We start from the raw sequence: 27430 nt of genomic DNA, 5'->3' as shown, positions 1-27430 counted from the left end.
GAATAAGGACATGAAACTGAGCCATCATGAGCTACATCTTTTTGAATGTAAGCCACAAAGATGTTTTCTGGGAATAAATTTACAAAAATAAGCAGCATTTTAACAGATGTATTCAGCACTTTCCACATTTCTAAGTGAATATTTATCATGGATGTCCCTTTGCCCCACTGAGTTTTTGTACTATTAAAGTATTTTTACTCCTTTAGTTTAAGAAAAGTTCGGTTCCAGTCTGACATATGGTGTAAAATGAGATCAGTGTTAAGATTTGCTTTGGTCTCTGTAAACTTGAAGCAATAGCATTACAGAAAATCTGCAATGTGAAACATGATTGATAACCAGCTTTGTGACTAATTTTGTTGTTGTTTCTAGGTCAGGGGTCACCACATTGCCAAGCTTGATCCTCTCGGCATTAGTTGTGTAAATTTTGATGAATCGGCAGTAACTGATTCTCCAAACGTCGGTGAGAATTACTCTGCAAATTAATTCTAATGTAATTTTAACTTTTATACCCCTTTCCTTTCCATCCCCTTCCTCCCCATCCCTCTTCTGGTATCCACTTTCCTTTTCATTCCTGGCCCATTTCATAGATTCGAGGGCATCATGTAGCACAGCTCGACCCACTGGGCATCTTGGATGCTGATCTGGACTCTTCCGTTCCAGCCGATATTATCACTTCCGCAGATAAACTGGGTGAGGGCTCCGAGAGCAGTTAGTGCCGCATTGCTTGAGCTCCTCCTCTCTCACTTTCACAGCTTCTAGTTAGATTGCTTCACTAAGTCTGAAGGGAAAGGTCTTAAGTTTCCTTTATAATGATCACTTTTTAAAAAATTGAACAGCAGCAAAGTAGTTCTGTCCCTTGTCACTTACCACTGTGGGCACAAGGTGTTACATGTGCAATACAAGCCAGTTTGTTCTCTTCTACTGTTAATTTTGAGTTCAGTAGTTAATGGCTCTGAGTAGGTTAGTAGTGTCTATTATTTGCCTCTGAGGAAATGAGGAATATTTTGGAGTCACGTAAACAGGCCTTCTTCCTTGCCTTTAGCATCCCTTGACCCCCAGTGTTCAGTAGGTCTCTTGCTTGGAACTGCAGTGACTTGATTCAGCAGACTTCAAGAGTTCTGCAGTGATGCTACTGGGGAGGAATGGGATGGGTTTTCAAAAGCCTTCAGGCAAGTCTTGTGGTATTTCCTCACTCAGTTCAGTTGTAATCCTTAGCTTATGCAGCTTGCCCTAAAATCCTAAGAGTAGCTGAACCAATGACTTTCAGTGATCATGACGAGGAAGCTTTGGAGTTTATTCCCACATCTAATCAAGAGCCTGAAATGGTGAGACCCTTGGTTGCAAGGTGCATGTATGTTGCTCAGATGAGGGTGTGTGTGCTGAGCCATGTTTGAAATTCGGTTTTCCAGTAAAGTCCAACCTGATCTTTTAAGTTTGATCACTAGTATTTTTTCCAAGCGTAGCACAGGTTACGGTGGCTGAGCTCTATTTATTGCTGGTGCTTTCTACAGGTTAATCAACCTGGCTCCGCAAGCGCTTTTAAGTAGCATGCTTCTAACTTAGAATAGAACAATAATAATGACCACTAACTCCTTTCAAGACTGACATGTGATTAGAGTATTTGTGCATGTAATGTTTTGAGATGGTCATGATTGATGTGCTCATAGAATGTATATTTGTGAAATGGAAGGTATCCAAAGGAGAAAAAAACGAAAACAAAACTGTAATGGATGTTGTTCTACTTGAATTCAGTCCACTTGGCTACACTATCATCTTCAACTTACAGTTGGCATTCTGATGTTGTTGCCCCCTTTATGTTAAAGATCCATTACTCATACAAAGAGTGTTGGTCATGAAAGTCTAGGGGTTCTTTTCAGGCCTTTGAGGGAGATCCCTAATGCGTTCTACAGTACTCCTTTGATATTACACACATTAAATCATCTTCAGCAAGTATGTCAGATACAGGACAGTGGGGTGCTCACCCCTTTACAGTGGAGTGGTGGTAATGAATTCAGATGCAATAGACGTTTTGAGGGGGGAAATCGTAAGTGGGCCCCTGCAGCATAGAGAATCTGACTCTATAACCCATTTTACTTATGTCCCTGCTTGATAACGGCTTCATTATTACTCTTGTAGTCTGTCATTAATACTTCACAAGGGTAGAGTTACACCACCACCGGTTTTATACCTGTTAATATATGTGAATCCTAAAATTTTAGTAAAGCTGTATGTAACTCTGTTACCTTGCATAGACAGTATGTGTATGAAATTCTTTAGATAATCTTTTTCTGATCAGAGTGTGAAATCAAGGCTGTTTCACATTAAATAAAGTTAACTGGGATATTAAATATTCACTAGCAATGATTTTTTTATCTATTAATATTTAGTATCTTATCCAGTCTTATGGGGCTCTCAGACAGTAGCTAGGTTGTATTCTGAGAAATATGTGCCATCTTACATGCTAAGTTATCTGTGGCAATGGACACTGCAAACTCAGTTTGAGAAGTAAGGTGTAGAGTGGTTCATGTTGCCTTAAAACAATGGTAGCCAAAAGTGTATTCACACTGATATAGCAGCATCCGTTTCTGTCCAGTGTGGAGTTACCGTAGTTGTGTATACTCTGTACTACAACAAAATGGGCATACTACAAAATGGGCAAATGTGTGCAAGCTCAGGCACTAGTTCTTAAAAGTTACAGCTCATACAACAACCAGATGGGTGGAAGCAGTTCAGGTAGCCTGATGCAATGGGTACTGTTAGGTGAAAACTGAGGAGAGCCAAATGTTCCTGGTATCTCAGTAGAGCTGATGGAAGAGCCCTGCTTACCACCTCTCTCCCTCAGGATCCTGAACAAATTCTGGAATACGTAGGAAACTACCTTGTACCAAACCATTTGTCTGCCTAGTCCAGTATTGTCTACTTTGAATGGCTGTATCTCTCCAGGATGTCAGGGCTGAAGCCTTTTCCATCACCTTCTACCTGAGCCTTTTAAATGGATATGCCAGGGATTGAACCCAGGATCTTCTGTGTGCAAAGCATGTATTCTACCACTGAGTCATGTTTACTTTCCACATGTAAGCAGTTGGTTGCTCTCTATATAGCTGCTTTCTCAAGCACTGTTTTAAGCTCAATAGGCTGGCTTAAAATTGGCTGCTATGTCTTGACAGGATTTTACTGGGTGCTTATTGCAACTGACCTGTAGCTCAGAAAAAGTTTGTTCAAAAGCAGTTTTGTTAACTTCAAGATAATTTTCTCTTGAAATTATTACTGAGTATAGTTCATGACACAGGGGAGCTGCTACCTGTATTAGTAAACTTGCAGCAATCTGGTGAGTTATGCACCAGCCACACACCAGCTGGTTTTCCTGGGATGTGCATTGGAACAGCTGGCACACACTGTACCTCAACATAGTTTATTCTTTTTGCAAGCTCTACTTCCTTTTTGGGAAACTGAATTCCTTTTTTGTGCTTCTTTATAAATGTGCTTATAGACATAAAGGCAAGCAGGTCTGCTCTTAAGGGCTGCTTGGCAGGCAACTTGAACAGGGTAAGCAAACAAACCATAGCTAAAGGTATATGTCTGATCCGCACATAATGCCATAGTCAAAATAAAAAAAATTCCTTCCAGTAGCACCTTAAAGACCAACTAAGTTAGTTCTTGGTATGAGCTTTCGTGTGCATGCACACTTCTTCAGATACACTGAAACAGAAGTTGTCAGATCCTTCTATCTAGTGAGAAGGTGGGGAGGGGTATTACTCAGAAGGGTGGTGGGAATGGGAGATATGCAGATAGCTGAGAGAGCCTGTTGACGACTCTTAACGACTGTAATAGGTCTTACAGGAAAAGGCAAGGGGTGAGAAGGTGAGAAATGGTTTAGTCATGTATAGTGAGATAAGAATCCAATGTCTTTGTTCAGCCCAGGTCTTTCCATGGTTTTAAGTTTGGTAATGAGTTGTAATTCAGCAGCTTCTCTTTCCAGTCTATTTCTGAAATTCCTTTGTAGTAAAACAGCTACTTTGAGATCTTGTATAGAATGTCCCCTCCCCACCTTCTCACTATATAGAAGGATCTGGCAACTTCTGTTTCAGTGTATCTGAAGAAGTGTGCATGCACACCAAAGCTCATACCAAGAACTAACTTAGTTGGTCTTTAAGGTGCTACTGGAAGGAATTTTTTTTATTTTGACTATGGCAGACCAACACGGCTACCTATCTACTACATAATGCCATGTCATAGATATAACAGGTCAAGCTTCGTAATCCAATGACAAGCCATGGCTTCATATCACAGTTTGTTGAAAGTTAACATAGCACAGTTCAGCTGCTAGGCAGCTTGAAGATTATCATACTAAATATTGTTTAATAAGCCATGGCTTAGCTTTGCATGTAAACCTGGCCTGTATCAAGGGCAGGGCAGAACCCTTATAGTAATATCTGTTTGTAAGAAAGGGACTCCTGCAGCCAGATGTTTCATACCAATGCCCCATTCATACTGCAGGCATGGAATGGGGGACTATAAGTAAATACAACTTGTGCCTCTTGGGAGATAAGCCAGCAGCAAAATAAGCTTTCAGAGACATATCTTGCTATTTCCTTTGAAACTAATTAGTGGCTCAATACAGTACACACACATATATATAACTTTGAGGGGGGGTTATAATCAAGTGGTATATAATTTCCATGAAATAAATAAAAATAGGATAAGATAATTCAAATCTAGCTAGTATTAGTATTAGGGAGGGGAGGCCAAATTCTTACTGAGAAGTGGTTCCGCCGTTACTAGAGCCCTTCTCTGCTGATTAGCAGCACTGAAAGGATGAATTTGTTACTATTGTCCTTTGATAGTGGAAGCGCTGTGCTAATGTGGTTTTTATGCTGAATGCATTATTTGCTGCTGAAAGCTAAGTGATACCCATTTGCAGTTTATCAACTTCTATGGAAGAGGTTTGTATAGGTATTCATCTTGTTATGTTGAACTGCTTGCTGTACATAGGAATAAACTCTGTGATTATTTTTGGTCCCAAATAATCCTAAAGTACAATTTGTAGAGATAAGTACTGGCCTTGTGTTGCTGAGCTTGTGTGCCTGGCTTTTAAGCCATGAATTCAAACAAGTACAAAGTCACTATGTTCCTAGATATGAAAATGCCAATTAGGGAGAGTCACGTGGAAGGTGGTTGATAGTAGCCATTGAAGTGTGGCTTACATTTTAGTCGGGGAAAATGTTGACATTTTAAGTCAGGCTTCCTCAAACTTGGCCCTTCAGATGTTTTGAGACTGCAATTCCCATCCTCCCTGACCACTGGTCCTGCTAGCTAGGGATCATGGGAGTTGTAGGCCAAAAACATCTGGAGGGCTGAGTTTGAGGACGCCCGTTTTAAGTGATCTAGCAGAATGACTTCAGTTGTTGCTATAATACTGTTCCCCCTTTTTGTACATTTTGACATTTTATTCCTTGAATACAAGTATTTTATAATTAAGACAGGGAGATTCAGAACTACATTTTCTCATTCAAAATATCCCGTTATCTTGTTTTATTCCTTGCTTTCACAGCACTATATTAATTGTTTAATTGATGTCTCACCAATATCCAATGCAGATATTATTATTACAACCATATACCCTTGGAGAACAAGCATTCCTTCTTCCATAAAATGTAAATAGAATTGTTACTTTTTAAATCTTATTCCTCTCCAGTGCTATTCTACAAGATAGGTTATGCTGCATTCAGGCCAGTAAAACACAGACACAGAACCCATCAGAGACTGTAGGCACATCACCTTCCTTTTCTGCAGCCTTTGCTGTATTTTGACTCAGCAGAAAATGTCATGCTAGTTGTTCGTTTTTATTAGCAGGCCTTCAAGGTCCAGCAACAAACCTATGGCTGGAAACAGAATATTCAATCCACATTGTCTCAGGAGGTCTTTGGAAGGGCAGGCTCTCTGCTTCTGTGAGCCAGTCCATTCTTGCCCTTGTCAGGAAATGGTGCTCTGCAGCTACCTTTTTGCCCACCCACACAAATTTCCTGTTTCTAACTGATTTGCTCCTGGGACCCAATCCCAAAATACTCAGCACAGAACATGAAGTCTCCCAGTCCTTGCATGCTGTGGTTGATTATGTGACATTTGAGTTCAGTGAATGTTTTGAACTCTTGTGGTCTAACATAAGCAGTCCGCCAGTAGGATTTACCATGTGAAATGGAAATACTTTTGTAGAATGGTTAAATTTTCATCTTTACATTCTTTAGAAATTTGTCACTTCCAAAGTTTCCTAGAGAAAGTTATGTAAGGCAGCCACTTGGACATCATCTGTTCTAGACTAAATTGATTTCTTCCATTTGTTAGGTCATATTCGATTCATTCCTTTCTCTAATACAGTTTGTACCATGCATAGAGGCAAACTGCTTTGGTATGAATCAAAATTTAGAATAACACCTGGGGCAATGAAACTCATCAACGAATTGTCCTCAGATTTTATCAGGTACCACTCCAACAATGGCAAGGAGCAGGGACAGACTATGGAGCATAGGGGACAGGTTTTGTCTTGTACCTACATCATGAATTATAACATCTTTCACAGCATTGTGCCCCTTGCTCTTCAAAATAGTTGCCTTGTTATATTTTGCTCTGGATCCATCTTTCCAGGGATCCTATGAAGGAACCTGAGTCACTCTACAATATATGCGATCCTCTCCTTCATTTAATGGCTAATGGTGCTGAGAACTCATTTGGAAAACTGCAGGACAAGGCATGATGTTCCTTGGGACAGCAACCCATAAATTTCTTTTACCTCCCTCCAAACTAACCTGAGAGGAATATAACCTCCCCTGTGGACTGGTACTTGAGAGAATCTGAGGACAACACGTAGGTGAGTACACTGGCCATTGTCTACACCAGTGTTTCCCAACCACTGTTCCGCGGCACACTAGTGTGCCGCGAGATGTTGCCTGGTGTGCCGCGGGAAAAATTAAAAAATTCAAAAGATTATTTTTTTAAAAAGTCAAATTTTCGATTGGGGCGCCGTCACTAGATGACCCCTGGGGTTCCCTCCCTCCCGCTCTGCGCCTCCCTCCTCCTCCTCCGGGGAGGCCCTTCCTGGCTCTCGGCCAAGGCTTGGCGGCTGCCACTCACTCGCTCGCCCACCCGTCCCTCCATCCCTGCACCCGGCCTCTCCCCCTCCGTCCCCGCCGCGGGGGCTGCCGGGATCCGTAGTCCCCTCGCCCTTGGGCTCCGCGCCCGCGCGGGGTGCACAAACTACGTTTCCCAGCGTGGCCTGGCGGGCCGGGCGTTTTGTTTGAAGCGCTCTTCTCCCGGCCATGGAATGAGCACAGCGGCGGTGGCCGGGCGGGCAGGGGCTCTTCCGTGCAGACCCCGCGCAGCCTGCCTGCGCCCCCGCGGAGATCGGGCGGCAGGATGGAGCCCGGGGATCCCCGCGGAGGCGGAGCGGCAGAGGCGGAGGCTGCCCCCCAGGTAGGGCTGCGTCGGGGGTTTTTTATTTTTGCAATGCTGCATCCGCGCCAGAGGGGACGCATTGGACCGCGGGGAGACCCCTTGGCAGGCGTGCAAGGCAATGCATGTGTGCAGGCGTTGCATGGAGTGCAGTGCAATGCAATGGCAACGCGGCGCCCTGCATGCATGCATGCAACTTCCACCGGCGCTCCGGACTTGGCAGGTGAGGGGGATCCCCAGTGGGCGGCAGAGAGAGCCGGGAGGGCGAAGGGGAGCCGGGGGGGGAGCAGCGCTGCTCCCCAAACCGAGCCCGGGGGGAAACTTCGGCGTCGTTGCGCCGGGTGTTGGAAGCGGAGGCTGGCGGGGGCCCCTCACCTGCAAAACCTGGTCACCTCTCATATATTTCGTGCATTGCATTCATCGCCCGCTTTCTCCTCCAAGGAGCTCCCGGGGGCGCACGTGGTTCTCCCCGTGTTATCCTCGCAACAACAGCCCTGTGAGGTGGGTCAGGCGAGTGGCCCAAGGGGGCACCCAGGGATTGTCCTGGCCAGGTGGGGTGATTTGAACCCTGCTCTCTGCCCGGTCTTCGTCCTCATTTAGCCCCCACATGTGCATGACTGAGGTTTTCCCCCCTCGTTTTGGCTATGGTGTGAGTCTGTGCTGTTAATTAATGGGGTTCTGCCTTCGGAGAAGATGAGCCAGCCCTCAAGGAGGTGATTATGTAATTTGCTAGCAATTCATGTCCCTCCCGGCGTGACGCTGCGTGCTGACGTCACGGGGCTGTAATGGTGGTGTGCCTCAAGATTTTTTTCATGAAACAAGTGTGCCTTTGCCCAAAAAAGGTTGGGAAACACTGGTCTACACTAATGGCTTTTGGGAAGGAGTAGGGGATGTGCCAGTCTGTAAATGACTGGGTACCTCTGGGGTAGTTTGTCCGCCTTTGGCCCCCACTTGTACTCAGTTCTCATCTGTGGCTCCTGGAAGCTGTCAGCATGTGACAGTGGCCACACCTTACGAACGGCTTCAACTGGCCAGCTAAACCGGGTGAGGGTAGACGATGGGTCTTAAACCGTTGGTGAGTTAGGACTTGCCCTGCATGCAAATACAGTGGTGCCTCGCAAGACGAAATTAATTCGTTCCGCAAGTTTTTTCTTCTTGCGAGTTTTTCGTCTTGCGAAGCACGGTTTCCCATAGGAATGCATTGAAAATCAATTAATGCGTTCCTATGGAAACCGCTTGCCAGGCTGGCGGTGCGGAGAAAGGCTTTTCTCCCCACCGCAAGCCTTCAGGACAGGTACGGGAACAGAGGGGAAGGGGCGCAGCGCTTCTCCTCTGTTCCCGGGGCTTGCGGTGGGAGGAGGGTTTTTCCTCCCGACCGCCAACATTCAGAACAGCATTCTGAATGTTGGCGGTGGGAAGGAAAACCCTCCTCCCACCGCAAGTCTTCAGGACAGCCATCCGAAGGCTGGCGCGGGGAGAAGGGCTTTCCGCCCCACCGCCAGCCTTCGGAGGAGCCTTCCGAAGGCTGGCGCGGGGAGAAGGGCTTTCCGCCCCACCGCCAGCCTTCGGAGGAGCCTTCCGAAGGCTGGCGCGGGGAGAAGGGCTTTCCGCCCCACCGCCAGCCTTCAGAGGAGGTCCGAGGACAGTGGGGAAGACACACTGCGCTTCCCCGCTGTCCCGGAGATTTCCCTATGGGCTTTCGTCTTGCGAAGGAAGCCCATAGGGAAATTCGTTTTGCGAAGCGCCTCCACCAAAACGGAAAACCCTTTCGTCTAGCGGGTTTTCCGTCTTGCGAGGCGTTCATCTTGCGGGGCACCACTGTACAAGATCCAGCGGATTGATCAGGTGAGACCAAAAGTGGGTCCAATGCTTAAGAAGGCGGTTTCTGCACATTCTGCAGAGAGAAGTGAGGAGCAGGTGGGGCTTGTCAACCTGTGAAGGTAGCCCACCTAGGAGAAGGAAAACTCTGATCCTAAACCTCTTTTGCCTTGCTAGATATATTCAGAAGAAAAACCTAAGGAATAAACCCTACACAAATCCAGAGTGGAGTCCCTAAGACGGTTGGGTGGCACCTTGTGGGCTCCTTACAGCAACTCCTGTAGCCAAGCTGGCGCCAGATGTATTGCTTTGCTTTCTTTGGACCACATCAGTGAAGCCAATGGGGCGGGGTCTTGTCACCTGGGCAGCAGTTTGACCTCACCCCCTCGGGCACACTCCATTGTCTCCTGAGACAAACAGATGTCAACAAAGCCTTTGTGCAATTCACTCAGCCTTCTTATGGAACTAAGCACATCATTTGGCATGATCTGCCCTTGATATTCAAAGCTTTCTCAAATATCTCTACCATACCCATGATTCAATTAGTTCAGGGGCTGAGGCACAACTGAAATACTGTTGCACAAAGGAATCTTGCTATAGCTGCTTACAACTGCATACAGAGAACAAAGTTGTTTATGGTTACATTCCAAGCTAATGATCATCCTGTGGTGGAAGCTCTGAACCTCAAGAGGGTCATATGAACGTGCTTAGGAAGGTGCCTACTCAGCTCCCTGTGATAAAGGGTTTGATGGTTTCCCTCCCAGAAGAAGCTGTGCTCAGGACAAAGAATGCTGTTGGGTGTCGAGGCCATTTGAGAAGGATGAGTCATAGCAGCAGTGACTTGCAATAGTGCACAATAAGTTTCTGTTTAGCAAAATCCTGCCAATAAATTACCCTGCCAGTAAATTGTTCCTTATTAGGAGGTGCCCTTGAAATCTCTGTATAGCCAAGCTAGGTTTAAACTTTAAAGCAAAGCCATTGACAGTTGTTTTGACTTTGACAAACCGAAGAGCAGGTGAGCCAGAGTAGTCAATAGTTAGCTTGTTGAGAAAAAACATAGGATGCACAGTCTCAGCTGTGAATCTCATTAGCCTTTGACATCTTTCAGTCTAATCTATCAAACAGGATTGTTTGTGTGAACACTTTGTACATTGCCTTGAGCTCCACAGAGGTAGAATGGGATACGAGAAAGTGCTAAGAAGTTACTTCAACTGCAACAGATATGGGATTCTGTGAGAAGGCTTTCATTTATTCATTTGTACTTTTTAAACTAGGCTCCTGCTCTAGAGACCACTTGTTCCACAGTTTACTACTTGATGCTCTGAACTCCCCCCCCCCTTTGCATATTTTACATAAGGAAACAATGAGGAGATCTCAAACCATGTAGCTTAACTGCTGTGTATCGGGTAACTTTCACACCTCTTTTTCTCTGTATGGTTTATATGGCTGGCTCTGAAAGATTCATTCAAGGATTTCCCCCCTGTAGTATTGCAGTCATCCTTCATTCTAACCTCCTTTCCTATGGTGGTGTTGACGGTGTGCTTGTGAGTACTGTTTAAAACGTTGACTTTCTCTGTATATTGCTACTTCCGCGGTTCCTTGGGGTTTTAAAAAACTAACTTTGACTGGGTCTCTCTGTCTTCTCCTTTCTGCATCCCACCTTACCCCCTTCTCCCAGATCTTGCAGTATTCAAGGAGCGGCTGAGAGTGCTAACAGTAGGAGGTATGCAAATAATGAGCGTCTAACCCCTTCTGGAGATTAGGACTCTCTGAATAGTTGACTCTGAGCATGTATAGTTTAGGTAAAGTTGCAGCTTGCCCCCATGTCAAACAGTGTTTGTTTTCTTCTCAGAGTGGTTTGGAATGTGACCAAAGTGCTTCATCATCATCTTCCTCCCAAATTACATACCTCTTTATTTAATTGAGTGGTAGCCATTTTTTCCTACTGTTTTTTTTTGCCATTGCTTGTTGTGTTGAGTACTGTCTTAATTGTTGCCACGTGTTCATTAGAGCACTTACTCAAGTGCCTTTGATACTTAACCTTACTTGTGTGATTTAATATTATTTGGTGCACAAAAGTAAATGTTACATTTAAGTAGGTGCCAGACTTCTGGCAGTGACATTCAGGCATCTAAACAGCTAGGCTTGGCTATTTTTCTATCTTGCTAAGAGATTCCCATCTCATGGTAGTCTTATGCTGTGAGTTGGATACTTCAGCGTCCAATGCTTAATCATAATTTCCAAGTTACTGTTTTTTTATCCAGAGCAAAATATTTCTAAAGAGAGATTAATCCCACACTATGTGTGGTGCTTTCCGTTTCACAGCTAATCTGGGCTTCTTTCTGGCAGGCTGGTATGTTGCAATGCATATAGGTGACAATTAAGAAGTAAAGCATATTAAGAAAATGCTTCCTTGCTGCATGCACAAGAATGAATATTTAGCTTTCCTGTTGTCACATGATACTGTATTCTTCTCCTAAATCAAACCTACTGTTGGCCTTGGTTTGGATTTGTCTTGGTAAAATCTCTGTAGATAAACAAATGGCTATCTCATTTATTGGGATCTAATGTCCCTAAACAGAAGACAACTTTAAAAAGTTATGACTATAGCCAACTAAATGGGTGTTTTTTTAAAACAAAACAAAAGACAAAAACCCTGGTCATACTCCCACAGTCTTTCCAACCATCAGAAATTTATGGAGTTAAATAAAAAAACAAAGGCTGGTTTGCTCCTGCAGCAGCCCTTTTGTGGATAGTATACCCTCGGTCCTTTCTCTCTCTCTCTCTCAGCGTTTGTAACTTTAAAACCCCTGCTAATCACATTCTCCCTACTTCAGCATCTCTACTGAGATGGGAGATGCAGTGGTGAGTAACAGAATGACTTGCCTTACCCTAGCCTGATTCTGCATCCAGGGTAGCAAAATGATGTCCTTCGGGCTGAGGGTGTGTTCATGTCATATTTATGCTAATAATAATAAGCATTAAAATTACTTGATAGATGCTTTTTTCTAATGGGCGAATTAGAAAAAAGCATCTATCTCATACCTCTTGATACATAGTATTAACAGGTCTATGCACTGAATTTCCAAACAGATGAGAATTACTTCTAACAAGCAGGACTAATGTAACTATCACCTCACTCAGATGAATTTAAAGTCACTCTGAGATATTCCCTTAATTTAAACCTTCACAATTTAAAAAAATGCTTCAGTTTTTACAACAAAGCAAAAGGGAGACCCAGAAAGCAGCTAGCACAATATGTTCTGACACAAGAACAATATTTGGTTTCCCCATGCAATTCCCACCCACCCCTTTTATGAAAGAGCTTATGCTGTGCACCAACAATGTGAATTTTAAAAACTAGCAAGTGCCAGACACAGGAATTAGACCTGGGTAATAAGGTATGACCAAACTGCGGGAGGCAGTGGAAGACAGGAGTGCCTGGCGTGCTCTGGTCCATGGGGTCACGAAGAGTCGGACATGACTAAACAAACAACAACAATAAGGTAGGGGAATTACCCAAATCTTCCTCCTGAGGACAGAACTGCACCTGATTCAGGTTGCCATCAATATGAAAGCAAAATTTCAAGTACTCCCTGACCTCTGTATCGTGTTTCAGCTGGAGTTGGGGGGGGGCGATCTCTTGACAGTGAACCTAATTAGGCCCACCATGCCTTCCCATTCGGTCCGCCAGGCATAATGAAGATAACAGGCATTCCATTGGCCCTTCTTTATTGCCTATGTGAAGGCATCATACCTCACATCATAAATGGTGTCTAGCATGGGGTAAGTAAAGCTGGACCAAAAAAAGGGGGTGGAAGACCCAGCTGATCAGCACTGGGTGCAGTTATTTGCAAGGCACTTTGAAGCCCTGGCTGTCAGCTGATCACTGGAGCCCTAAAGTACAGTGCAGAACTCCCTTTCCAAGCAACAACAATCAGCTGGTGGTACCTGCACAGCCAAAGTCCCAACAGTTCACTGGGATTGGCCCAAGGAGCTGGAGGAAGTAGCTCGGATTCAAAGCACTTCCTTCACTGCTTTCTCAGAAGAGATGAAAAAATGCTCAGTTTAAAAACTTGGTGTGTGTTTTTTTGTTTTTCTTTTCCCAGGGGAGCAATTTATATTCAAAGCACTGGAGGAAGTGCTTTGAATATAAACAGCTTTCTCTCCAAAGGAGGAGATGTTCCAATTATAGGAGCATTTTGCCCTCTGCAGATACTTCAAAGGGGTTCCCTGTAACCAAAAATCAGTCAATTATCTGTTACAGTGACCTTCAGGCTTTGACAAGTGTCAGTCACCTCATGCCATTATGAAGTCAGGTGGACCACCCACCTGTCCAAGTTTATTTGCAAGAGATGAGGAAGATAAGGAATTGCCAGAAGCAATTCCCCGACCCAACCCTTAGTTTAGTCAGACTTGCCCCATTTTGTTTCCTTGCCCCCTGGTGGGACAGCAGCATGGGATACAGAGGACTAAACATGGCAGCAAGGAGTGAGAATTTGGCATATCATTTAAAGGTTCAGTCGCAACCCTTTATTAAGCAGCATTGTAGCTCTGCCTACCAGCCTGCTTCCAAGTCTATGTAATCTTCTACTGACAGATGAAGCAGAAGTGTCTGGTGGGAATTGATTGCTTTGCAATCGGCCTGATACAGGAAGAAAAATGACGTAACGTGTACAGTCTTTTCTTTGAGCCCTTTAAGCCAGCTGTAGAAGCCCTTTCTTGTGTCTTGCCGCCGTCTGAAATCTTGCTGGTGGTAACAGGGAAAGGGCCTTGGTTACGTGGATCTCCCTGCTCCAAGAAAACCATCCATGCCTATTGCCAGTGGCCTTATGCCATCGTCTTGCAGCATTTTAGACAGGACATTAGTCTGTCCTTTGTTTGGCTTTTGTCTCCCCTTGGCTTCATGATGATTTTGCTGGTCTGTAAGCTTCTATTGTCTTAGGTTTAAGATGGTTCCTCTGTTTCAGTTTGTGTTTAACTGTTTTTGGTTAGTTGCATGTAGTGCTTACTTTAAGGTCAAAGGCGGAATAGAAATTTCAAAACACATAAAGGGCTGGATTCAGCTAATGAGTCCCATCAGTGGAAGCCCTGTGCCAGAACCTCTGCTTGCTCTAAGGGGCTTTACCCCTGTCCTCCCCTCGTTTCCCCTGGAAAGGGCTGGGGGGGGGGAGTATTAGGAGAACCCCCTGGAACAGCGTGCCTGGGGAGGAGATGCAGAGTTAATTGTTCTGTCTGGCAAGCTGAATTGCTTTCTGTTACAAAACTCCTCCCAGAATAGTTTCTCACTAGATACCAAGTTGATCATCATTAAGGAGTTTTTCTTTAATGTTGAAAATGCTTGTCAAGTTGCTGGGCAAAATCTCCACTTAGATTAGTTGGTGTATCTTTTTATAGACAACTTTCTGGCTCTCAGTTGTATGATCTTCAGATGAACACTCCTTAATTATTCCAGCAACTGATGCTGAAGTATTTTAATATTGGTAATAATAAGATACTTCTGGTCTGTGCTCCTGCACAGTAAATGTGAATAGTGGATGCTTAAATGTATTGCTGAGAGAGAATTTTGAGATTTTGTGAAAGCAAAACCTTTGTGAGGCCTGTGAAGAGCATTGTTTGCAGAGTCCAGTTCATTCTCAAATCTTTGTTCCCATGGAGTGAGCTATTCAGGAGAGTCCTACACAGAACCCTAAAACTGATACATAATCATGCTGCTTTTCTACTTTTTGGTTCTGGGAGCTGGGCCTTTAACTCTTTTATTTCCTGCTTCATTTTACTTTTAATTTTAAATATGTGGTGAAATGTGGTGACAATGTGTTTTTGCAATACTTTTTTTGTCTTTAACATCCAAAAAAATGTGTGAATGTGGGTCTAAAATTCTTATTGATTCCTCCCCTGGATTTAATTACCAATTTTAACGGCAAGTATATTACCTGTGTTTACACCCTCCGTTTACGGTAACCTTTTATGTTCTTGCTTACCTGTTCATCATTTTAATTGCTGCCCCCCCTTTTTTTTTCATACAAACCTCCTTCGTGCTTATTTTGTGCTGCTTTCTTGTCCCTCCTCTCCTTCACCAAAACCTGGTTCCTGTGCTGCGGCTGTCTGCATTGAACGCCTCTTCCCACTCCTTTTTTGCCTTCTCCTACCCATGAAAATTCTGCAGGGTTTTACGGCCTGGACGAATCGGACCTCGACAAGGTTTTTCACTTGCCCACTACCACTTTCATTGGAGGAAAAGAATCTGCTCTCCCTCTTCGGGAAATCATCCGCCGTTTAGAGGTAAGAGACCTGCACAGGATGCAGGAGCCTTGGAGAGTCAGCGCTGTTCAGAAGTTGTCACTTTTCTTCCTTCCCTACCCCGGTGTATACATAACAAGGCAAGGTACAGGCTTTAGAATTGTGCCTTTCCTCTCTTCCTTTCATAAGCTATAAAAACACTGCTCCCCACCAAGCCACGCTGAATTCAGCACACAATCTTCACTCCCTCTTCTACATGCCGAGAGTGGATCAAAAATTAGCCAAAGATCAACTCCCCAACTCACTGTGCGTAGCTTTCGCAAGGTGGAGTGATGTCCAAACAGCGCTCTAATCAGAAACAAAGCAATTTATCCCAAATAATTTCCCTCTGTAATAGTTACAGTTGGTCGGTCTGCTTTTTAACATGGTGCTAACATTGTAGTCCAGAAGCTAATCTTCACACTCGGCAAAAGATTCCTGCGTTGCAGGGAGTTGGACTAGATGACTCTCATGGTCCCTTCCAACTCTACAACTCTATGATTCCAGGCCAGAAAAAGTATCCCATTACACACTTGTGTGACAAAATAAATGCTGGCAACTTATTTCCCAAGTGACATCACACCTACATTTCCAGTTGGTATTAACTTTGTGTAGGAAAGAGAGCCACTGTGGGGTAATGATTAGATTATTGGACAAGGTCATGGAAGACCAAGGTTCAAATCCCTGCTCAGCCATGAAGCTCACTGATTGATGTTGCGCCAGTCACAGTCCTGGCCTAAGTGACCTCATATGGTTGCTTTTGAGGTGGGTGGGAATAGAGAGGGTAAGTACCATTATGCCACACTGAACTCCTTGGAAGAGAGGTGAGATATAAATGAAATAATTAAACAAACAAACCTACTGTTTGAATCTTCTGCCTTAACACCGGTACTGATCTGTACTACTCCCTAGTGGCAGCTGGTAAACGTGAGTTCTCAAAACAATTTAGAAGCAATAATAGAATCCTAGAATTGAGGACCATCTGGTCCAAACCCCTGCAAAGCAGAAATTCTACCATTGGCCATTATGAGTGAAGAAGCGAGTGTTTGCATGAAAGATAGCAAGCTGGTCCTGTAGGCAATTTGCGGCAGACCCCTTCATAGGTGGTGATATAGCTGCCTGTGGTGTTTCCGTTGCCGAGGTGCTGCTTCGGAAATTGCAAGAGGAATCTTCAGCGGGAGCTGCCTCTTGTTGGAATATTGTGGAAGCCCATGTTGATACCTTTCTACACTGTAGTCTGAAATGTAAAGTACATTTTTTAAGTCTGTATGAATTCTCCTTAGAGATGTTAGCATTGTGTGTGAGGATTTGGGCAGATAAGACGCTGTGGCAAATAACCTGTCCCCAGAGAAACTATATTAGGGTAATATACTGCAGAGGGATAAGGTATTTGACCCTGGTGCTCTGGCAGCTTCAAAAAGGCAGTGAAATAGAAGATAAAATGTGGTTATCCAATGGGAAAAATGTGAGAACACCAGTCCTTCCGGATGTTGCAACTACAGAAACTACTGTGCTCTGTAAACTATGAACATATGAAAGCTTAAAATTTTAATGGTCATTCTTGATGGAAGAGCATTTCTTACACCTGTTTTCTGGCAGTCATACAGATTTTTTTCCTTGCCTGTGTGGCTGCCTCTTGCTCAGCACAGCAAACGAACAGCTGCTGCTGACTCTTGAAAGGGGAAGAGATGGGAAGGAGAAGAAAAACCTCAAGGACAGGAGCACTCCTTTCCTGTCTCTGTCTTCTGTAACTGTGTTGTGCAGAATAAGGGCAGCCACTCAGCTTCCTCACCCGCCGTGGCTTTTCTTGTCCATCTTAACTTCTCAAAATGTGTCTCCTTTTATTCTGGGCTTCAGGGTTATCTTTCTACTCAGTAAGCAGGTTATAATTTACATACTTCATATGGCAACACCACTTCCTAGTGAAGAAAATGCAACCTTGCTGTCCTCTGCCTACATTAGTTCTGTGTCATGACTATGCCTAAAAATAATTTCCAACAAGGCTGTGCAAAGGTCAGTCTTGCCAACACTTGCCAGACATTCCTTTGCTCTTCTGCTTGCATCTCCTGCCAGTTCCCTGCATTGGTATTAAAATTTGAACATAACCAATTCAAAAAGTAGCTAGTACAGTCACTTAGGTTATGTCTTACCTTTCTGAGTTTCAAACATCTACCTTCAGGGAACATTTTAGCACTACATCTGTGCACTGCAAAGGATTCTGGGGCACATTTTAAGGTGCATAGGTTACTGGCCAGCCTTCTTTTGTCTTACTGCTGCTGCATGTGAATGTAAACTACATTCCCCTGCAGCTACACATTTCAAAGACAGATTATTAGTGGTAATCAAGCTGTTGTTTTCAAGGAGGTTTGTCTGCCATTATTAATCATCTTATTGAGGAGCCCTTGATAAGTTTCCAAGTTTTGAAAAATGCTAGCTTATTTGAAGACCTTAGATGTTCAACTTCTGTTTTTCCAGTCCCAGATTTGAATGAAACTGCACAGTCTTCATGTGCCTGATTGTGACTGTTTCAGGAAAGTATATCTTATTCAAATTAATGAAACTGGCAAGTTCCATAGCCGGTGGGGTGCAGTATAAGACTTGGATTGTCAAGACCTCAGCTCAGATCCTAAGTCATCTATGAAGCAACACTGGACAGTCTTCTGCCGCTCCCTTGGTGTAGTGTACCTTACTGAATGGTTATGATGGTAAAATGGAATTACCCATTATGCACTGCCCCAAGTTCTTTAGAAGAAAAGAAGGATAAATGAATAAAACATAATTATTTGATGATATATAGTTGTTCAAAAAGTACTTTTAATCTGTGCTGTGAGATGGTCAACTCTTTTGCTTTATTTTATGTTGAAACTTTTTTGTGTTTAATAGATGGCCTATTGCCAACACATTGGTGTAGAGTTCATGTTCATTAATGATCTGGAGCAGTGCCAATGGATAAGGCAGAAATTTGAAACTCCTGGTGTCATGCAGTTCACTAATGAGGAGAAGCGCACCCTGCTGGCTAGACTAGTCCGGTCGACCAGGTACTTGCATTTCTTTAACTTCCCTGATTTGTAGGGTTTTGTTTTGGGGTTGTTGTTTTGTGCGTGTGTGTGTTTGGGTTGAGTCTCTTAGGTCTTTCACGGTTCAAGTTTCATGGCAGTGGACAAGCGGCCTACAAGCATAGATTCAAAGCCCAGAAGGACCAAATGGTTCAAGAACTGATTGACATTCTCAACAAAAATAGATGCACACATATGGCTCTAACCCAGTGTTTTTCAACCAGTGTGCTGTGGCACCCTGGGGTGCCTTGAATGATGGTCAGGGGTGCCGTGGGTCAACACTGGCCTCTATCCCTCTTTCCTTTCCTACTTCCTCTGATGCCCTCTTGCATCTCTGCCTCCCCAAGGCTTGCACAGCTGTTTGTTGCAGCAGCCCTGGCTACAAGCTCCCCAGGTGAATGGTGCCTCTGGGGCTGGTCAGGGGGCGTGCTGGTTGCCAGGAGCTGAGGCAGGCCAGTCCGCCAGCCCTTGCTGTTGGGAATGGACAGACAAGTCCCAGGGCCCTGTGGGGCAGTGTGAGGAGACACCATTCATTGTGGTGGGGGGTAGAGGCTGCCCAGAGGACTCCCGAGGAGAGGAGAGGATTTATCATCTCCTCCAATGCAATTTAAGTGAGGTTTTTGTTTTTTAAGCTAAGCTTTCTCTCTGGCATGTACATGTTCCTTGACTATATTTTTCCAGCTAAAGCTGCAGTCAGGAGTGGTGTTATCCTCTCCATCCTACCGCAGTTATACAGGATGTATTTTTTTGTGCTGACGGCACTGAATGTAGGCCATCATTAGTATGGCATGAAGGGAAAAGTCTGCTCTTCATTTAGGAAAGACCTTGCGTGTTGGCTCTCCTCACTTTTCTCTGCTTACTCACATCTTTGACCTAATTTTACTTTGAGAATAACTGTATGTAACCTCAGATCACACATGTTCTGAACCACCCTGAGATCTACAGGTATAGGGCAGTATACAAATTCAGTAAATAATAGTAATGTGTATGTATGTCATAATCTAGTTGCATGGCTTCTTCTGCTATCTCTCTAGAGATGACTTGCAAAACTATTCTCCTGAATCTTTATCATTTCCTCTTCATCTTCCTGTCCCCCCTGCCACCTGAGAGATCTGGAAAGATATGACCATGATTTAGCACTGGGTTTTAACTCTTCCCTTTCTTTTGAATAATGCAACTCATTATGTTGCTATTTCCTCTACAGCTCTTGAGCAATGCTTATTATGCCTGTAAGTTTAATGCAATTGAAGTTCTTCAGCCATTAACTACTATCGATGTTCCAACTCCTGTTTGTGTCCACATCTGCAATGCTTTAGATTGAGGAGGAGGAGGAGGGAGTTATAGGAAAGTTCTCCACATGCATCTTTCACCTCTGTTGTCTCTGATGTCCAGCTTGTGAGGGAAAACAGTGGGAAGGGTTAACTGCCAGAACATCCCATGCAGAGCCAGTGGGTCATGGTGCAGAGATAAATTCCTGTCAGAATCACTTCCTTCTTGGAGCTTTTGAGTCATTCTAGTTGGTTGTGTGGCAATTCTTGTCGGACAAATGACGTATATCTTCTGTTTTCCAGATTTGAAGAGTTCCTGCATAGGAAATGGTCATCTGAGAAGCGATTTGGTTTGGAAGGCTGTGAGGTGCTGATCCCCGCCTTAAAGACAATAATTGACAAGTCTAGCCAAAAAGGAGTGGATTATGTCATCATGGGGATGCCTCATAGGTAACTTCATCCTCACAGAAAGCTGATTATCGGAAGAGAGTTCTAAGAGTGCTGAAGATACACTGGCTAGAAAGTTGTACTTCAATTTGAGAGGCCTGAACTGATACCTCATCCCTGCCATGGCCTTATTTAATTTTATTTATATGTTGGGCAAGTCTTTCTTCTCTCAGCTCTGTGTCCCACTTTTAAAATGACTGGTATTTTTATATCTGACAGACATGTTGTGAAGACAGACACAGAACTTGTGAAGTGTAGTGCAGTCCTCAGCCATGAAATTCACTGGTGGCCTAGGGCTGATCATCACCTCACAGGGTTGTTGTGAAGATGGAACAGGGAGGGATAGAAGCTTGTGTGTCCTTTTGAGGTTCCTGTAGGAAAAGTGAGATATGACTTTAACAATGAATGAATGAATAAAAGTGTCACGTGAACTGTAACTAGTAGTGGTAGATGTTTATATAAACAAGAAGTGTTGCAATTTTTTTTATTTTTTTTTACTTTGAGGGAAGGTGTGTTAGAATGAGTCAAAGAATCTTGTTTCCAAGACAAGTCTGCACAGTTTCTTGCTAAATGTGGTTTTGGTTTTCCAGAGGGCGTCTTAATGTTCTTGCCAATGTTATCAGGAAGGAGTTGGAGCAGATATTCTGCCAATTTGATTCTAAGCTGGAAGCTGCCGATGAGGTGAGTTACTCCTTAATTTGTGTTTGAATTGTCTCCTCCTCCTTCACTCCACGGGGAGATAATGATTAGTTAGCTTTGAAAGCAGAAGCAACAGCACTGTACCCGTTTTCCCCTCCAAACATCCTCTCTTAGGATGGATCTAGACACATAAAAAAGTGTTACAGGAAAACGCGTTCTAAATCTCATAATGGAAAATCACATTGCCGAAGGACCAAATTTTTCAGCGCCATCTGGTGTTGCATGTCTATAACACAGTTATAACAATATAATCGCCGGAATGTAGCTGAGTCATGTGGGATTTTAAAAGCTTGCCTTCCAGTATTTTTGTCACTTGTTCAGTGAGGCCAGCTTGGCTACAGCTTTTCTACAGTGTTGAAGTTATATGCAACTTTTTTACACAGCACAGAATGTCATTTCCATTGTGACTGAATGTCATTAGTGAATTTTTCAGTTTTCTGAACCTGGCCTTTCATAGAACTTGAGCTTCCAGAGTAGATAATACAGGTTATGATCCTGTAGTACTGCTGCCGCCTTGTTCTGAGCAGTGGTGGCTTTATTAAAGTGAGCCTTGTGAGATACCAAGCACTTCTCAGGTAACCTAGGATAATACCGAATGTAACCATGGTACGTGATTATTGATTCCTAGCAGCCACTCGTACAGGGATCTGCATATAAGGTAATAGTGCTGAAATCTCATTCTGGATAGATTCCTTCTTGATAGTTGCAAAAGCTCATCAATTTGAACAGAGGTGAAGGAAGGAAGGAAGGAAGGAAGGAAGTCTAATCAGCACCATTCATTCCTGTTCTGTGTTTGAGTTCTGGCCGTCTCTATCATAGATCTGAATGAGCACTCCATGCATCTTGAACTTCCAGTTCATTCCCTCCTAAAGAACTCAAACCACAAACATTTTGCAACCAAACACGAGGCTCTGAAAACTGACAGCATCAAAGGCCCAGGCTACTTAATCTGTTTTACACTCTCTCTCCTCAGGGCTCAGGGGATGTAAAGTATCATTTGGGAATGTACCATCGGAGGATTAATCGTGTCACTGACCGAACCATCACCCTTTCACTGGTTGCAAATCCATCTCACTTGGAGGCTTCTAATCCTGTAGTTCAGGGCAAGACAAAGGCAGAACAGTTTTATTGTGGGGACACCGAAGGGAAGAAAGTAAGTTGGTCCTTTTCAGTTGTACGTGTATGGGTGGACAAAATGGAAAAACTTTGATTTGGTGGCCAAATAGTTACAGCTATCAAACACTGCTTATTGTACCTGCTTCCTTCTCTAGCCAGTTATGTCTCCTCAAAGAGCACCACTACAGTCTGCATTCAGTTCTGGACACTTAATGCTTCAAGATTATTGACAAGCCTTTTGTTTGTGTTTTGGTTCTCAAAGGTGATGTCTATTCTTTTGCATGGAGATGCCGCCTTTGCTGGGCAAGGTATAGTTTATGAGACTTTCCACCTGAGTGACCTGCCTTCCTATACCACACATGGGACTGTTCACGTGGTAGTGAACAACCAGGTAAAATATGGATTTCATTATAATGTCAGCTTCCCTAACTCTTTTTTCCACTTCAAAATCTACCAAGAAGAGTACCAGTGTGATCTTTTGAACTTGGTTGTGTGCATTTTTAGTAGAAGCTGGGTGATGCTGTTATGTACTGAAACTGAATCAGATTTCTCTTCCTTCCAAAATGTATGGGAAAACATCTTGAAAGGCCATGCCCGCTTCACAGATTGCTGCTGGCTGAGCTATAACAGTTCTCAACCAACGCACTGGCTTTTCATAATTGAGCTAATTCATTGAGAAAATGGTTTGGCTCGTCTTATTCATGCTAGCTTTCCTGGATCTTGGCAGAACTGAGTGTAGAAGACTTTCTGGGCTCCTGGCAGTCTTGATGAAATGCATCTACTTTTGTCTCACCTGTGGAAACTCTTTGAAAAGTAAAACTCTTCCAAAAGAGACTAGTTGGTTTTTCTCTTGTTCCTTACCTCAGATTTGTCAAATGAACATTTGAAATTGAAGTCCAGGATATAGCTAAGCTTTTCTGTTAAGCAGCAAGAATTCACTGTTTCTTTCTTTACCATTAACCTTAAAATAAAAGCAGCTAAATTATTGCACAGTTGAGATTGAAGCCAATACATCAGTACTTCAGCCATGCCTAATGAAGACCATTTTTTTAGTGGTTAGACGAGAGAACTAGGAGTGACTTAAATAAAATGAACTAGATTTCATCTTGGACTTCCTAAGGCATCTTAATGCTGATGATTCCAAAACATGCTAGTAGATAGGGTCTTCCAGTAAAATGATCTTGTTCCACTGTTAAAGAGGAAGGTCATCGCTGACCAGTTTGGTTTTTGGGGGGAGGGAAGCCTTTACTGAATAGAGACACATAGGAATTCATCAGTTAGCAGCCATGAGAAGCTAGACAGTAGGCATGAAAAATAGAGGGGCTACTATCTAAGATGCTCCTTCCACAGTTATCTTTAGCAACTGAGATCCCCCCAGTTTCTCAGTGTTCTGCCAGACCCTTACAGATTTGCTTGAAGTAGCCTTAATTGTACGCAAAGAAAACAAATGCTGATTACAACTTTTTGAAGTTTTTGAATGAAAAAAAACATGGTGTGCAAACATTCATTCTATTTTATTTATATGCCGCTTTTCACTTACAGGAGTCAAAAAGCGGCTTACATTCAATAAATAATATAGTAGAACATCACAGTTGCAACAAATTATATAAAACAGTTGACAAATCAATAGTAAAAAAAACCCCCACCTATAAAGCACTCTTCACAATTACTTAAACTGCTTCTATTATCTTCTGCAGATTGGATTCACTACTGACCCTCGAATGGCTCGTTCTTCTCCATACCCAACAGATGTGGCCCGGGTGGTTAATGCACCCATTTTTCATGTCAATGCTGATGACCCAGAGGCTGTGGTGTATGTATGCAATGTGGCAGCTGAATGGCGGAGTACTTTCCACAAAGATGTAGTGGTGGATCTGGTAAGTGCTGCCTCCTGTTTTGGGGGATACCTGTGTGATCTGCGGGTATGATAATATGTTTGAGAGGAAACATAAATATATTGTAGTAAACATGCTAAAACTTAAACCCATAAGCCTTTGTTTGTGTCATTAACATTTCCCTTTTTCATTCAAGTAAGCTGGTATTTAGATTACACTGAAACTTGCTAAAATGTCATCACAATTAGTCCCTCTGAAATTTTCTTTGCATCAGATATCTCCAAATAGTTAATAATTGGTGCTTGGAACTTCCTTTAGTTTTCGAAGATGGAGCATATAATGAGGTTTCTGTTTTTCTCTCCAAATGTTCTAGGTATGCTACAGGCGCAATGGGCACAATGAAATGGATGAGCCAATGTTCACCCAGCCATTGATGTACAAGCAGATCCGAAAGCAGAAGCCAGTGCTACAGAAATATGCTGAGACTCTAGTTTCACAAGGAGTGGTAAATCAGCCAGAGTATGAGGTATACTCATCTATGTCTTCACAGTCAATCTGGAACTACTGACCCATTTTAACCTCTTAGAGATGTTGTATAATCTTACTTTAATGACTAAGCGGAAGGACGCTCAACTGAGGTCAAAGAAGTGCAAACTAAAATTTACTTTAGCATAGCATATATGGCAAGATCATCTGTCACCATCTCGAGCTGAATACAGAAGGTTGTAACAGCGTTTTAAAAAAAGAACTAGGAAAAGAATCTAGTATAAATGAAATATAAAGAAGTTGAAGAAGCATTCTGATAAATGGAGAGGATGAAGCTCTGAACAAAATATCAGAGAGGTTTAAGTATGATGCGTGGTTATGCTTCAGAACAACAAAACTCTTTAAAAAATGCTGGTTCCATCTTGCTAATGCTATTGCCATTTCTTAGCCCAGAATTTCTCCTCCGCTCTAGTCCTATAAATATTACACTAAAGCTTAGAACAACAGTTTTCTATTATCAGTCTAAAACCACGTTTATTGTGTCATGTCTAACAGTTAACTGTCGTGGAGAGGAGTTTCAGAGCCTGTTGTCATTCTGTAACTAATCAAAACAATACAGAATGACACATATTTAAGATAAGTTGTAATTATATTTCTTCATGTTGCCAGGTGATAGGCTTCCCTTTATTTGCAGACTAAAAATACAAGTTGGTGACTCAAATGGTGGTAAACAAGGGGAGTGGGGGGAAATCACTATCCACAGACCCACCAATATACCGTGCAGAAGGAGAGTTAGGATTTATTAGAAGCACACATTCCCTGCATGATTAGAGGGGCCAGGACTGAAATACCCAATGGTGTGCATCATCCAACCACAATCTCCCCACCCCATCTAGCACTATTTAAGCTGTTATGGGCTCTGCACTCTTGGCAGATTCTGATGGGGTTAATTTGGATTGGAGAAAATAGTTTTCACTCTCACCCCACATGACACCTTTAAGATGCGAACCGGGCAGATCTGAAGATACCTGAAGATCTTGCAGATAGGGTAGAAATATTAGATAATTCCAAAGCTCACCTCAACCCAAAATTATGCCTTCCTTGTAGCAGATCGTGTGATTTTCTTTCAGCCTGCCACCCCATGGACAGATAACTTGTGTCTGTTCACCACCCTCATGCCACCCGAGTTCCATGGCAGCATGTGAACAATGTCTTCCAACTTCGGGGCCTATTCCTTTTTTAAAAAGGAGGTGTCTCTTGGGTATACATTCTCCCCCAGCTGTGTTATTTTCTACGTTGCCTTTTTATGACCATATTGATTGTAGTAGGACAATGCCCTTTTGTGTTGGAAGGAAATATAGTAAATAAGTCAACATCAGTCAACTGATGAGCAGCTTGAAATTCCATATCACATGGTTTTGCTGCTATTGTTTTCTGGTGGTCTTCCTTTTGTTCACTAGTTTTCATGCATTGGCATTTTCCTATAAAGGAAAAGCAGTATCTTAATATTTTTTAAGAATAAAATAAATAAATAATAATGGAACAGAATGCAGATATAATAGAATGCTTCCTGAACTCTCTTTACTTAGAATGAACTGATGGCAATTTTTCAGTTTAGGCTCACCCTTCTAACTCTTACATTGTGTTGGTTATGCATTTCAGGAGGAAATTTCCAAGTATGATAAGATCTGTGAAGAGGCCCTTGCCAGGTCCAAGGATGAGAAAATCCTTCACATCAAGCATTGGCTAGATTCTCCGTGGCCTGGTAGGCACTGGCTGCTTCCTAATAACTTTTGTTAAAAGGTAGTTCTGCTGCCAGGAGATTACACATGCAGCTCCTGGCACTAAAAAGAGATACTTGCCCCACGCTCCAAGTACTGAAATCCCGTATAAAAACTGTAGGAAGATGTGAGCATTACACACTTAGTAAACAAAATGCACAGACAGTAAAGAGAGGGGCACTTTATGAGCAAGTTTTGTCCTTTCTGCAGATGCTCTGGCAAGGAATATTTTGTTCAGTGTTTAGCTCAGGATGGTTTCTTTGCCAACTCTCTCAAAGGGAGAAAGGCAATGAAAGGGCCACTTTTACATAGTTTAGTGTTTCAGAAACTAGATCTTCCTCCACTGTTCTATGAATGGGAGGCTCATTGCATTAAATGTGCTCTCCTTTACTTCCCCAGGTTTCTTCACTCTGGATGGCCAGCCCAGAAGCATGACTTGCCCTTCCACTGGTCTCAATGAAGAAGATTTGGCCCATATAGGAAAGGTGGCCAGCTCAGTGCCTGTTGAAAACTTCACAATTCATGGTGGTATGACTTTCCACATTGGTAGCCATTAATTCCTCAGGGTTCATCTTTAATGTAGTGAAGGCTGCACGAGAAAAGGCAACACTGGGCTTCTTTTACCATTCCATTGCACTTTAGTTGGTATGGTGGACTCTTAGGTATACGGTGAGCCAGTCAGTGTGGGAATGCTGTGGATAAACCACCTACTCATGAAGGGGTTTCAGTGAAGTGATGTTCTTTATGGGGAGACTTACATATAATCTGAGCACTTGGGAGAGGGGGACACTGTGGCGCTTGTGCTCTTGCCCAGCACATACTGAGCATGCCTCACAGTGGGCTAAGTCTGCAGGGGTCCGTGAGGACCATATGCTTACAACATCCTTTGCAAATTTCTTCAGTCATTTTCAGATAAATGTTCAGCAACTGATGAATGTTCATCGATTTCTGTTCTTCGTTTGCTTTGAACGTTTAGGAATTTTCTTATATAATAGGTCCCAGTCCACGATAGATTTGCTTTAGTGGAAAGGAGATCTTGCTTCAAAACAGAACCCTTCAACTTGCCTCCTTCACCGCTTTTTCTTTTGCACCTTTATATTACAATATTTTTCATGTTTTCACCCCATGTTCTCTGGAGCAGCAGTATTTCAAGGTATTTTGGGTGCTGAGTTCAGGCACGAATGTGAACAGTGCTGTCG

The 27430-nt window shown here is 43.1% G+C and overlaps 1 protein-coding gene across 4 annotated transcripts in view; it reads left to right on the top strand.

Annotated features, from left to right (window-relative positions):
- The first annotated feature begins 330 nt into the window (after window positions 1-330).
- The window catches only part of OGDH (oxoglutarate dehydrogenase), a 37614-nt gene continuing 10514 nt past the window's right edge, over window positions 331-27430 (top strand). The window contains exons 1-12 of one of the 4 annotated variants that reach the window (XM_082200317.1): window positions 374-460; window positions 10943-10987; window positions 15431-15546; window positions 18427-18581; window positions 20171-20317; window positions 20905-20995; window positions 21987-22166; window positions 22392-22520; window positions 23827-24006; window positions 24338-24490; window positions 26113-26215; window positions 26631-26759. In XM_082200317.1, coding sequence (XP_082056443.1) covers window positions 18427-18581; window positions 20171-20317; window positions 20905-20995; window positions 21987-22166; window positions 22392-22520; window positions 23827-24006; window positions 24338-24490; window positions 26113-26215; window positions 26631-26759 — 1267 coding nt within the window. In that variant the 5' untranslated portion in view covers window positions 374-460; window positions 10943-10987; window positions 15431-15546. Of the gene's footprint in view, window positions 461-557; window positions 691-10942; window positions 10988-15430; window positions 15547-18426; window positions 18582-20170; window positions 20318-20904; window positions 20996-21986; window positions 22167-22391; window positions 22521-23826; window positions 24007-24337; window positions 24491-26112; window positions 26216-26630; window positions 26760-27430 lie in introns of those variants that run through there. The other 3 variants (XM_082200316.1, XM_082200315.1, XM_082200314.1) reach the window with 3 other exon arrangements.

The sequence above is a fragment of the Podarcis vaucheri genome, assembly GCF_965113315.1.
Source record: "Podarcis vaucheri genome assembly, chromosome: 15".
NCBI lineage: Eukaryota > Metazoa > Chordata > Lepidosauria > Squamata > Lacertidae > Podarcis > Podarcis vaucheri.
This window is presented reverse-complemented; position numbering and strand designations above follow the sequence as displayed.